General features: G+C 37.7%; 1 protein-coding gene across 13 annotated transcripts in view; it reads left to right on the top strand.

The window, feature by feature from the left end:
- Positions 1–14,364, top strand: part of DOCK7 (dedicator of cytokinesis 7) — a 237,039-nt gene that overhangs the window by 168,454 nt on the left and 54,221 nt on the right. For 7 of the 13 annotated variants that reach the window (XM_033225110.1, XM_033225101.1, XM_033225111.1 and 4 more), the window contains 3 exons: positions 9,151–9,333; positions 9,441–9,603; positions 13,076–13,172. In XM_033225110.1, coding sequence (XP_033081001.1) covers positions 9,151–9,333; positions 9,441–9,603; positions 13,076–13,172 — 443 coding nt within the window. The remainder of the gene's footprint in view (positions 1–9,150; positions 9,334–9,440; positions 9,604–13,075; positions 13,173–14,364) is intronic. The other 6 variants (XM_033225112.1, XM_033225108.1, XM_033225113.1 and 3 more) reach the window with 1 other exon arrangement.

Genomic DNA, 14,364 nt, shown 5'->3' with positions numbered 1-14,364 from the left:
TTTCCCCATTGGAATCCGAATCAATGACTCCTGTATGTATTTGTACGCCTTTTAAACTTACACTAGACCTTCTTAAAAGTAATCCTATTGTCCCTGCTGGCAAGGGTCCACAGACTCCTGTTGGGACGTTTTGCAGGGGTTCCCCCAGGTTTTGTGCAGCATGAATCGACTGCAGCACTACCGGCTGTGGCAGGGGACAGGCATTGTACAGGGGTGAGGGAATGACTTGAGCTGGAAATGCCCCGGTTTAGAACAGGGCCCCGCCCCTCATGGCATTTCCCGAAATGGGGACACTGACTAGCCCAATGTTTTCTTTTTTTTTTTTTTGAGACGGAGTCTCGCTCTGTCACCGGGGCTGGAGTGCAGTGGCCGGATCTCAGCTCGCTGCAAGCTCCGCCTCCCGGGTTTACGCCATTCTCCTGCCTCAGCCTCCTGAGTAGCTGGGACTACAGGCGCCCACCACCTCCCCCGGCTAGATTTTTGTATTTTTTAGTAGAGACGGGGTTTCACCGTGTTAGCCACGATGGTCTCGATCTCCTGACCTCGTGATCCGCCCGTCTCGGCCTCCCAAAGTGCTGGGATTACAGGCTTGAGCCACCGCGCCTGGCCCCAGTGTTTTCCTTTTTTAAATTTTGGACATATTTTAGACTCAACGGTTTTCTTTTTTCCCTTATCTGGCGGCCTGACTTGCTGATTTTGTCTGCATTCTTTTTTAGTATGACCATGCTTCCCACAGTTAAAACAAGCCCCAGGAAATGGAGTATTTCCTTTATCTACTGTCAGTCCTGCCATTGCCTGTGCCAACAAGGTAGCTTTATGCAGATTACCTCCGATGCCATCACAGGCCTTGATATAATCAACTGAATGTGCTTTTCCTCTGATAGGTCGCAGAGCAGCCTGGCAATCGGGATTAGCATTGTCGAAAGCTAATAACTGCAACACTATATCCTGAGCAGCCGAGTCTGCAATCATCCTTTTAAGAGACTCCTGTAACTGAGCTATAAAATCAACATATGGTTCCCTTGGTCCCTGTTTTATAGCACTAAAGGAAGGGTATTATTCTCCACCTGAAGTGATTTTTTTCCCCAAGCTCTAATGCCCACTCCTCTAAGCTGTTTTGTGGCATCATCCTGTATGACCAGTTGTGCATCTAAACCAGCCCAGCCGCCAACCCCCAAAAGTTGGTCTGCAGTTACAATAATTTGAGATTGGGCATGGGCATTGCGAGCAGCCTGAATGGAAGGTCCATCTGCCTACCAAGTTTTAAATTGTAAGAACTGAGCAGTAGTTAGACAAGCTCGAGTAAGAGTGTCCCAGTCAGTAGGAATCATCGGACTGGAAACGGTAACATTCTTTAACAGTCCCATTACAAAAGGAGAACCTGGTCCATACTGACTTATTGCTTGTTTTACTTCTTTGAGTAATTTAAAAGGAAAAGGCTCAAATGTAGCTGTAATTTTTCCCTGTTGATCTGGAGGGTGTATTCTAACAGGGAATTGCCAAGCCTCTTAATCACCCTCTTGTCTAGCTGGCTGAATTCCTGCCTGAATAGAACTAAGAGCAGTCGCTGGAGACACTGCTTGAACAGAAAATGAACAGGGGTCATTTTCTTCAAAATAATAATGAGGGGATGCAGAAGGGTAGGAATGAATCTCTCCTTCCTTTGCCGCTTTGGCTTTAGCTGGTAAATAAACCTGCTCTGTAACCTCATCTGTTACTTCACTATACTCTCGTTCCTCCTCATTATCAGTGTGAAAAAGTTCTAAGGTGAAACGAACCAGACCCCATACCTGTCCCATTGCTACCCTGACGCTTCCAAGCTCCCCTTCTTACTCACCACGGGGATTGCTTTAAGAGTACTCAGGTGTCATCCAGCTAGTGTGCTATTCCAACCCTCTCTCCAGCGACCCTTCAACCTGGATTCGAGCCCCCATGAATGGGCACCACTTGCCAAGACGAGCTCAGTCGGGGAGACCCTAACCCAGTGATGCTAGAGGAATTAAAGACACACAGAAATATAGAGATGTGACGTGGGAAATCAGGGGTCTCACAGCCTTCAGAACTGAGAGCCCCTAACAGAGATTTGCCCACATATTTATTAACAGCAAACCAGTCATTAACATTATTTCTATAGATATTAAATTAACTAAAAGTATCATGGAAACGAAGGGATGGGCCAAATTAAAAGAATTGGTTGGGCTAGTTAACTGCAGCAGAAACATGCCCTTAAGACACAGATCGCCCATGCTGTTGTTGTGGCTTAAGAATGCCTTTAAGCGGTTTTCCACCCTGGGTGGACCAGGTGTTCCTTGCCCTCATTCCTGTAAACCCACAACCTTCCAGCTTGGGCATTAGGGCCATTATGGACATGTCACAGTGCTGCAGAGATTTTGTTTATGGCCAGTCTTGGGGCCAGTTTATGGCCAGATTTTGGGGGGCTTGCCCCCAACAGAAGTCAGGTAGTGTGATGCCTCCAGCTTGGTTCTTTTTGCTTAGGATTGTCTTGGCTATACCAGCATTTTTTAAAAAGTGTGTATCTTATTTATTCAACTTAGTTGCAGTCTCTTACATCTTCCCCAAATGGTTTTATCTTCTCTCTCTCTCTCTTCGCCAGTTAGTCATCCCTTCTCATTGCCTCTAGGGTCACATTGCCTGCTACATCCTCCCTTCTGTCATCTGTGACTTCTAAATTGTGAGCTGGGGGAACAAGTTTACCATGATCAATAGGTAGCATTTTCAAGATTCATTTCAGAATGACTCTGAAGTTCATTATGATTTCTTATTAGGCCTTTGGATTATTTAAGAAGTTGTTTTTGTCTTAAATTTTCGGTCTTGAAAATTTCTAGGTATCCTTTTGTTTCTGATTTTGGCGTAATTAAATGATCAGAGAACATAACTCTGTATGATACCAGTTTGTTATATTTGTGGCAACTAGTTTTATGGTCTAGTATATGGTCAGTTTTTGTAAATATCTGATGCATTCTAAAAGAATGAATATTCTTTCATTGTTAGTTACAGCATTCTATGTCCTGTACTCTTGTTTGTTTAAATCTTTTTGGTCTTTACTAAATTTTACATGCTTATTCTAATATCCCACTATAATTGTGGTTTTGTAATTTCTCCTTGTCATTCTGTCAGAGTTTTGTTTCTCTTGAGGCCTGATTATGAAACATTTAACACTTTTATATAATTTTTGGTGGATTGCACTTTCATCTACATGAACTATGATGCTTTTTAAAATTAGTTATAACTACACTAGGTTTTCTTTGCCGTGTCTGTGTGTGTGTGTTTGTGTGTGTAGCATGACTTTTTCATCCCTTTACTTTCAACATTTCTTATTATGTTTTAGGTGTTTCTTTTAAAAACAGCATATAGTTAGATTTTTTTTTCTTGTCTCTTAAAAATCTGGTTAATCTTTCTCTTTCACTAGAGTTTCTAATCCATTTACATTTAGTTTAATTAAATTGAATGTATTTTACATTTTATGTTCTACTTTATATCGTCTTACCCCATTATAGTTTTTTTTTTCCTCTCATTTATTGACTTCTTGTTGTTGTTGTTGTTGTTGTTGTTGTTGTTGTTGAGAAAGGGTCTTGCTCTGTGGCTTAGGCTAGAGTCCAGTGGCACAATCTCAGCTCACTGCAACCCCTGCCTACCACGTTCAAGTGCTTCTCCCACCTCAGCCTCCTAAGTAGCTGGGCTTACAGGCGACTGCCACTGTGCCTGGCTAATTTATTTATTTATTATTTTTTTAAGATGGAGCCTCACTCTGTTGCCCAGGCTGGAGTGCAGTGGTGCAATCTCAGCTCATAGCCAGCTCTGCTTCCCAGGTTCACGCCATTCTTCTGCCTCTGCCTCCTGAATAGCTGGGACTACAGGTGCCCGCCACCATGCCGAGCTAATTTTTTTGTGGTTTTTTTTAGTAGAGACGGGGTTTTACTGTGTTAGCCAGGATAATCTCGATCTCCTGATCTCGTGATCCACCCGCTTCAACCTCCCAAAGTGCTGGGATTACAGGCGTGAACCACCATGCCTGGCCAGTTTTTTTTTTTTTGTATTTTTAGTAGAGACGAGTTGCACCATGTTGGCCAGGCTAATCTCAAACTCCTGGCCTCAAGTGATCTACCCAACTCAGCCTCCCAAAGTGCTGTATATATTCTTATAGATATAAGGCAGTTTTGTTAATGACTGATCATGTGTTTCAGAGGTCATAGTGGAAGAATTTTAGGAGATGGAGCAGACTTGGCAAGTGAGGTAAGAAGAAAGAATATAAAGAGCCATGTGTGTGGTGATCAGAGTCCGAGTCATGAATGAAGGCTTTTGAAGGCTGGGCCTGTTGAGGTGGTAGACACAAACTGGGGAAAATAATTTAATGAGGTTAATCCTGCTGGTCTGAAGGCAGAGAGTAATTGTGAAACTGTGGCCATTGTAATACGGAAGGAGAGGTATGAATCTTGGCCTGGAAAATGTACAACTCTGGGACCTCTTCCTCATTCCTGGTAATAGTGTTATGAAACAATTCTTTCTGTTTTCTAGAGGTCATCCCTTCTCAACCAGAAAATTAAGAACTAATGAGCTAGGGCATTTATTGTAGATGATAAATTAACTTCTGTATACCTAGAGTGGTCCTCGCTGTCAATGCCTTTGGGACAATGGAGAAAATAGTCCCTCAAATCATTTTTTGTATGGCTTAATTATGCCATGGAACCCTGGTTAAGACTGTTCTGGATACTAATCTTAGGTTGGTTTCATATGTGCACATTTCTACTAATTTATGATGTGCCCTTTTAATGTATTTATTTGAATGAATACAAATTCTCATTTTTAATGTAGGCAAATGTGACCATCTTTTTTATGGTTTATGATTTTTATGTCTTATTTAAGATATACTTTCCTTCCCCCAAGATTATAAATATATTGTCTTATATTTCCCGTTGAAAGCTTTAAACATTTTGCCTTTTGTATTTAAAGTTCTTTCTTTATCTAGATCTATTTTCTGTATGATGGTACAAGGTTGGAATCTGCTTTTTTTTTTCTCGAGGAAGATCAGTTGTCTCAACATCATTTATTAAACAGTTCATCCTTTCAGTAGTGGTCCGCAGTGCCAGCTCTGTCACAGATCAGATTTTCAGATATGCATAGGACATTTTTTGTGTTCTTTATTCTATTTCATTTGACTGCCAAAAATACACCAAAATCAAATTGTCCTAATTATTTTAGTTTTCTAGTAAGTGCACGTATCTGGTAGAACACATTCATCTCCCTCCTCCCCACATCCCACCTTGTTCTTCTTCAAGAGTATCTTGGCTCTCTGCTTTTCCCACATTAAATTTTAAAAATCACTGGTCAAAGTTCCAGGAAAACCCGACTGGGATTTTGGTTAGAATTGCATTGACCCTATAGAACAATTTGAGGGAAAACTGACATCTTTACATTACTGAGTCTTTTTCATGTTTGTCTTAATTCTTCCAAAATGTGTCACTGTGTCATTGGCAATTTATGTGGGAATATAAGAGATGTCGGTGTATGCCTGTTTGTCAAGATGAGAATAATTTTTTTATTGTATTTCTGAAAAATAGGTACTTGGAAATTCAGTCAGTGCTGTGTATTTATGCGTACCTGAAAGTTCAGCTATAAAAAGTGTCTGTCTTTAAAATAAAGGAGCATTTTCCTTATGAGAACAATTGTGGATTTAGGGATGAGGGTCAAAGTTCTTTTGTGCCCAGCTCAGAAGCAGTATAGCAAAACAGTTAAGCAAGCTTATGTGGGTCACTTATATGCATGGGCAACCATGAGAGGCAGTAAACAAAGTGGATATGAGCTTGGAGCCTGTGTCTCGGGAGCCACACTTTCTGTGTTGAAATTCTTGTCCTGCCACTTATTACAAAATACTTCTGGTGGGTCAGGTTTTTTTTTTTTTTTTTTTTTTTTTTCTGTAAGGTGGGGTGAATAGTAATACTTATTTCTTTGAGTGATTGTGAAGAATAAAGTTAATACACATAAAGCATTTGGTCATTAATTATCACCCAGTATAGAAGGAAGACTGGTGAGGTAGTTGAGATCATGACTTCAGCAGTTGTGTATGTTCAACTTTCCTATGTCTTTCCTCTCAACATCCCCTCTACTTCTTCCTCACTTTTAGTTAGTATATTTGTCAACCGAGTATTAGAACATAGTATAATAGTGAAGAGTATAGGCTTTGGAGTCTGGTTAACCTGGACTAAAATGCTAGCTTTACCCTTTTTTAGTACCATAGGCAAATTAATCTCTAGCCTTCAGTTTTCTTTTTTTTTTTTTTATTAGTAATGTTGAACTTTTTTTTTTTTTTTTAATTTTTTTATTATACTTTAAGTTCTAGGGTACATGTGCATAACGTTTATATCATGTATAACTCCCCAGTGCAATCCCTCCCTCCTCCCCCCTCCCCCTGATAGGCCCCAGTGTGTGATGTTCCCCTTCCCGAGTCCAAGTGATCTCATTGTTCAATTCCCACCTATGAGTGAGAACATGCGGTGTTTGGTTTTCTCTTCTTGTGATAGTTTGCTAAGAATGATGGTTTCCAGCTGCATCCATGTCCCTACAAAGGACGCAAACTCATCCTTTTTTATGGCTGCATAGTATTCCATGGTGTATATGTGCCACATTTTCTTAATCCAGTCTGTCACAGATGGACATTTGGGTTGATTCCAAGTCTTTGCTATTGTGAATAGTGCCGCAATAAACAAACGTGTGCATGTGTCTTTGTAGTAGAGTAATTTATAATCCTTTGGGTATATACCCAGTAGTGGGATGGCTGGGTCATATGGTACATCTAGTTCTAGATCCTTGAGGAATCGCCATACTGTTTTCCATAATGGTTGAACTAGTTTACAATCCCACCAACAGTGTAAAAGTGTTCCTATTTCTCCACATCCTCTCCAACATCTATTGTTTCCTGACTTCTTAATGATTGCCATTCTAACTGGTGTGAGATGGTATCTCATTGTGGTTTTGATTTGCATTTCTCTGATGGCGAGTGATGACGAGCATTTTTTCATGTGTCTGTTGGCTGTATGGATGTCTTCTTTTGAGAAATGTCTGTTCATATCCTTTGCCCACTTTTTGATGGGGTTGTTTTTTTCTTGTATATTTGTTTGAGTTCTTTGTAGATTCTGGATATTAGCCCTTTGTCAGATGAGTAGGTTGCAAAAATTTTCTCCCAATCTGTAGGTTGCCTGTTCACTCTGATGGTAGTTTCTTTTGCTGTGCAAAAGCTCTTTAGTTTAATTAGATCCCATTTGTCAATTTTGGCTTTTGCTGCCATTGCTTTTGGTGTTTTAGACATGAAGTCCTTGCCCATGCCTATGTCCTGAATGGTACTACCTAGATTTTCTTCTAGGGTTTTTATGGTATTAGGTCTAACATTAAGTCTCTAATCCATCTTGAATTAATCTTCGTATAAGGGGTAAGGAAAGGATCCAGTTTCAGCTTTCTACTTATGGCTAGCCAATTTTCCCAGCACCATTTATTAAATAGGGAGTCCTTTCCCCATTTCTTGTTTCTCTCAGGTTTGTCAAAGATCAGATGGCTGTAGATGTGTGGTATTATTTCTGAGGACTCTGTTCTGTTCCATTGGTCTATTTCTCTGTTGTGGTACCAGTACCATGCTGTTTTGGTTACTGTAGCCTTGTAGTATAGTTTGAAGTCAGGTAGCGTGACGCCTCCAGCTTTGTCCTTTTGACTTAGGATTGTCTTGGCAATGCGGGCTCTTTTTTGGTTCCATATGAACTTTAAAGCAGTTTTTTCCAATTCTGTGAAGAAAGTCATTGGTAGCTTGATGGGGATGGCATTGAATCTATAAATAACCTTGGGCAGTATGGCCATTTTCACAATATTGATTCTTCCTATCCATGAGCATGGTATGTTCTTCCATTTGTTTGTGTCCTCTTTGATTTCACTGAGCAGTGGTTTGTAGTTCTCCTTGAAGAGGTCCTTTACATCCCTTGTAAGCTGGATTCCTAGGTATTTTATTCTCTTTGAAGCAATTGTGAATGGAAGTTGATTCCTGATTTGGCTCTCTGCTTGTCTGTTACTGGTGTATAAGAATGCTTGGGATTTTTGCACATTAATTTTGTATCCTGAGACTTTGCTGAAGTTGCTTATCAGCTTAAGGAGATTTTGGGCTGAGACGATGGGGTTTTCTAAATATACAATCATGTCATCTGCAAACAGGGACAATTTGACTTCTTCTTTTCCTAACTGGATACCCTTGATTAGCCTTCAGTTTTCTTACCTGTAAACTCGTAATAATAATAGTTAATGTCATAGTTTACAGTTGTTGTGAGAGCTAAATAAAACATGATTAGCATAGTTTCTTGCACATTTCAAATTTTATTTTTTGTCATCATCATCATTATTATTATCATCTGTATTCTTATCTGTAAAATTGGGATGATACAACCTGCTTGGTAATACTGTTGGAGGACTAAATCAAATAATGTATGTAAAGTGCTTAGTATGATGACTGAAACAGAGTGTATGTCCAATAAATGGTACTGTAAATATGTTTTTATTTAGTTTTTCATTTCTGTTTTACATACTGTATACTAATATAGATTGGTGATTGAAAATAGCGTTTCAACCTTATATACTATAAGTAGAAATACCTTTTTACTTCTGTATGGCCTAAGACTTTTCCTCTTTGTATCAGTGGTGCTTGATTAGAAACAATAGTCTTCTAAGTCTGACATACCCAATTTTGTCGTACTTTCTACTCTTAGTCCACTCTTATTTACTGTGAGTCAGTTGCTTTTTTCCTTTATTTTCATTATATCTGATATTCTGTGATGTATATCTTTTAGTTTTTAATGGTAGAATCTTTTTGTTTTTATCTTTATGTTTTTTATTAACGTTTGTTTATCCTCTACTGACAGTCATGCAGTAGATTACAACAAACTTCTATTAGCAGGAAAGTTTCATTAAACTTCAGGCTCTTAATCTTAAGGTTATATATGATCCTTTTATACAAGTGTTGTCTAAAATGGTTCTTTTTAATTATATTATTTTTAAGCAATTTTTGTTTTATCGTTTTTAGAAGAGAACAGTTGATAGCCAAAAAACAAGAAATGGTCATTGATCCATCTGTCTCATTCTACTGCTCTTTATTTTCAGAGTGGCAGACAACACACTACCTTTTCGGCAGAATCAAGTCGAAGCCTTTTGATCTGTCTACTTTGGGTTCTCAAAAATGCAGATGAAACAGTTCTACAGAAGTGGTTTACAGATCTCTCAGTCTTACAACTAAACCGGCTGTTAGATCTGCTTTATCTCTGTGTATCTTGCTTTGAGTATAAAGTAAGTGATCATTATACCATTGCAAAGAACAAGAAAGGAAACATAATGTGGAAAAAATAGAAGAAAATTTCCTCAAAACCTGTTCTCTTCTAATGTTTACATTTTAGGGGAAAAAAGTGTTTGAAAGAATGAATAGCTTGACCTTTAAGAAATCAAAAGACATGAGAGCAAAGCTTGAAGAAGCTATCCTTGGGAGCATAGGAGCTAGGCAAGAAATGGTACGCCGAAGCCGAGGACAGCTCGGTACGTACACAATAGCTTCTCCTCCTGGTGAGAATTTCTTCAATTTCCTTGAGTTATATATTGTAATGATTATTGTTGCTAGTCTTAAATGTCAATCCTATGCTTTTCAAAAAGCATTTTAAGTGTAACTGTAAATTAACTAGAATAATCATTTCTCTGCAGTAATACAAGTTAGAATTATGATTAAGGTGAGTCAACATACCCCCCAGTTTTCTCTAGATAGTCTTGGTTCATACCTGTTGCCCTTATATAATTAATAGCATCCATCTTCCCTTTTTAAAAAGACTTTATTTTTGTAGAGCAGTTTTAAGTTCATAGTAAAACTGAGCAAAAGTACAGAGATTTCCCATATACCCCTTAGCATGCATAGCCTCCCCCATTATTAACATCTGCCATCAGAGGTGCATTTATTGTAACTGGTGAACCTACATTAACACATCATCACCCAGAGTCCATAGTTTACATTAGGGATGATTCTATGTAACATCTATTTTTACCTTTTTTTTTTTCTTTTTTTTTTTTTAATTGAGACAGATTCACCCTCTGTCACCCAAGCTGGAGCACAGTGGTGTGATCGTGGCTTACTGCAGCATTGACCTCCCTTGCCCAAGCAATTCTTCCACCTTCACCCCCCAATGCACACATACCCTGGTAGCTGGGACTACAGGTGTGAACCACCATGTCCAACTAATTTTTTTTTTTTTAGAAACGGTCTCACTATATTGCCCAGGCTAGTCTTGAATTCCTGAGCTCAAGTGATCCTCCCACATTGGCCTCTCACGGTGCTGTGAGCCACCATGCCTGGCCCATTTTTACTCTTTATTTGCAAAATGAATTAATATGCCCTGTATATAGGGCAAAAATATTGCCCATCAAACTCAAGTATCAGTGAGACAAAACAGTTTAGTAGCATTTGAGACTGGTTTTCTAATCCCAGATCTGCTACCCATTATTAGCCAAATAACCTTGGCCAAGTCACTTAATCTCCCCACCTTCCTTTTCCTTATAAATTTGTGATTGTTTTCAGAATTTAGAAGATAGTGTAACTAACTGATCTTATCATCTTTATAGTAATCATGTATGTGGAAACGTTTTGTAAATTCTAAAGTGACATACAGACAAAACTGTTGCTAAGAGTTTCTTAAGGCCAGGACCATGGGTTGGTCATCTGTGTAGATGATACATGCCAACAGCACAATATGTATTTGTTGACTTAAAATATGAATGTAAGTGTGAATGGATTTTTAATTGTTTTCTGACAGTCCATTAGCATAATAATCATCTGTTTATCATTTATATACTGTGTGTTTTGTAATAATGAAAAGACAGTCTTTGCCTTTAAAAAAAATTAGTAGAGCACCATTTTTTCACTTTAGTTATACACAATTTAAGGTGTACTTTTGGGTTTTCGTTCATTATATATGGAAACCCTTGGCTGGGCACAGTGGCTCACGCCTGTAATCCCAGCACTTTGGGAGGCCGAGGCGGATGGATCACGAGGTCAGGAGATCAAGACCATCCTGGCTAACATGGTGAAACCCCGTCTCTACTAAAAATACAAAAAAATTAGCCAGGCGTGGTGGCAGGTGCCTGTAGTCCCAGCTACTCAGGAGGCTGAGGCAGGAGAATGGCGTGAACCCGGGAGGTGGAGCTTGCAGTGAGCCGAGATCGCGCCACTGCAATCCAGCCTGGGTGACCTAGCAAGACTCCGTCTCAAAAAAAAAAAAAAAAGAAAAGAAACCCTCTGAAAACGTATGAAAATTAACTTTTACTGAGATCATTTAATTATTACCAAAACCTAATGAATAATTATAGTCATCTTTTAGATTAAGAAAATAAAACACAAAGAAGTAAATAACTGCCTAAGATCATAAACTAAGTGACAGAACCAGGATTTTTTGATTTCTAATTTAGCGTTCTTTCTATTATACCACAACCCTGAGGTTTATTTTTGGAGAGAATGGAACTATTAATAATATACTTGTTACATTTTTTAACCTGTGGCCTCAGGAAATCTATCATTGTTTGAATATAAGAGTTGAACTCTTCTTATCTTATAATTCTTGTAATTATTATTTGTCTTGTAATTCTTATTTACATTTCTACATTTAAGTGAGGTCAATAATAGACATTGGTTTATTAGGTCTAATAATAGACATTCTTTTATTTTTCTTAACTTTCAGTTCTAAGACATTATTAACTAATGAGACAGTTTCGTGGGAAAAAATGTAAATGATAGAAAATTATAGTTAATTTTGCTAACTATCTTAATATAGGCATATCTTTTTGTTTTTTTTCCATAAATTTCTTAAAGACATGGATTTCAAAATTTAAAAAAGGGAAAGAGATAAGGAAAGAAAGGAAAGGAAAGGGAAAGAAATTGGAAGAAATAGAGACATGTCCTTTATTTTGCAGGAAATCATTCTTATTTCTCAGTATTTTTTGTATTTCTTTAATTGACATATATAGTTGTATTCTTTTGTATTTGTTTTTCAGTATTTTTAAAAATTTCTATTTGAACTCTGAACTTTTACTTTCATTGTTCTTCCATCCTCTCAACCAATTTAAACTTATCATTTTCAAAAACAAGCAGTTTTGTAATTGAAACTTTGAAATTATGACTGAGTCCATTGTTTAAATGTATATTGTGTATTATCCACATTCTCAATGCTGTCTCCACTTCTAATGGATTTGTATGAATCATTTCTATAGCTGCCACCCCTTAAAGGAACCCATATATGCAGTCTGCCTTCAAACCTAGAAACCTCTTAAGGGAAAACTCCATTCTTCCTCTTGTTCTGCCTTATATAGACCGAAAGAAGTAATTACTTTAGGAGTCCTTCCTATTTTGTTTATGTATTAAACAGAAACTTACTGAGCTCTCAGTATGCACCAATTTATCAGCCTAGACATAACATGCTGAACAAAGTACATACCATTTCTGTTCTTAAGGAGCTTATATACTTGTGGTCGTAAGTGTTATGGAAAGGAATAAAGCAAAGGAAAAGGAAAAGGAGGTATGGGAGAGTGGGAGGCCTTTCTAAGGAGATGATAAATGAAAATTTGTGAGAAGAACAATTAAGAAAAAGGAACAACAACCACTGCTCAGGTTGTAAGTCAGAAACGTAGTCAAAATATATACTGATAGATTTGCAAGGAAAACAGAAAGCAGTAAGCAAGAGGAAGAATGGTAGGAAATAAAGTCATATCATGTAGGGCCTTATAAGCCATGGTTAAGATTTTAAGAAAATCAATGTTAGAACATTTGCTTATTTAAATGGATATTGTTTTCAAAAAAATACTGCATATAGCAAGTACATTTCTTCTGAAATTATTGTGAAAATTTTTAATAAAAAGCATCATTGTCAGGTTTTTCTACTTGTACTGAGGATAAAATGGCTTGTACAAATTATTGTATTTCTTACATGATTGCAAGTATACATATATGTGGTCCAACTGAAATATCATTTGAAAATTGGCTTTGAAATTTATTTGACAGAGAGAAGTCCATCTGGAAGTGCCTTTGGAAGTCAGGAAAATTTGAGATGGAGAAAAGATATGACTCACTGGCGTCAAAACACAGAGAAGCTTGACAAGTAATAGAGCTTTCTATTTTATGTTACTGATGGGTGTGTTGAATTTTAAAATGCAAGAGGAAATTGATAACTTTTACTTTATATTTGTATTTAGTATTTACATTTAATAAATATACTTATTAAGTCTTGGACAAAATATTTAATTTTAAAATTTTAGATTTAAAAAGATTGGAGGAAGAACTTCTCATGTGGTATAGTAAGGCAAAATGTTGTATTTTAAACTCCATTTTCTCTAAAACATCCTCTTGGAAAATGCATTCAGCAACTATTTTTGGAACATATTTTAGGTGTCACATTGAACTAATTTTTTTTTTTTTTTTTTTTTTTTTTTTGAGACGGAGTCTTGCTCTGTTGCCCAGGCTGGAGTGCAGTGGCCTGATTTCGGCTCACCGCAACCTCCGCCTCCTGATGAACTAATATTTCAAATATTACAAAGAATTAGAAACCTGACATTTGTCTTCATGGAGCTTATAATATAATTCAAGAAAGACAAAACAATACAGGTCTTCTGTTTCTAGCATGAAGGCAGACTTGATACATTGACTGATACTACTGCCATAAACACCTGCAATGCACTTACATGAGTCTTCTCACTGCCCAAGTGGCTGCAGGTAAACTTGCCTGGCTTGAGATTTGGCATTGAGTCAAGGGGCTAAAATTTTTCTCTTGAGAATTTATAATTTTAAGTTAGCCTGCAAGTAGCTTCACTGGCCCATAAAACTTTGAGAATGGAGTGACCAACTCATTCAGGTTTGCCTAGCACTCTCCCAGTTATAGCGCATATTGTCCCACATCCCAGGGAGCCCCCTTAGTCCTATCCTAAGGCAAACCAAGATGATTGATTACCGCGTCTGAGAACTGTCATCAGCCCAAGCCTCAGAAGATTCTCACAAATAAACTTTCACCAGTGTTTTCTCACAGACGGTTAAATCATAACAAAGAGGAAACAAGTTTCAGTACCGTATGTATGAGAGCTTGAAATAATCAGATATTGAATGTAATATTAAAATTCTTAACCTTGGAATATGCGCTTTCCTTTCTTTTTCTCCATCTGTCCAAATCTATTTCTCTGATGTTTTTTCTACTTGTGTTATTTTTTAGAAATCACAGATTAGCCAGGTGCTACACTCTCAGTATATTGTTTTATTTCTGCATTTGTAGAACATGTTCTCTTGGTTTACCTTGCTGTGTT

The sequence above is a fragment of the Trachypithecus francoisi genome, unplaced genomic scaffold, assembly GCF_009764315.1.
Source record: "Trachypithecus francoisi isolate TF-2019V2 unplaced genomic scaffold, Tfra_2.0 Lachesis_group12, whole genome shotgun sequence".
Lineage (NCBI taxonomy): Eukaryota > Metazoa > Chordata > Mammalia > Primates > Cercopithecidae > Trachypithecus > Trachypithecus francoisi.
The sequence above is the reverse complement of the archived record's forward strand: the minus strand, read 5'-3'. Positions and strand labels throughout refer to the sequence as shown.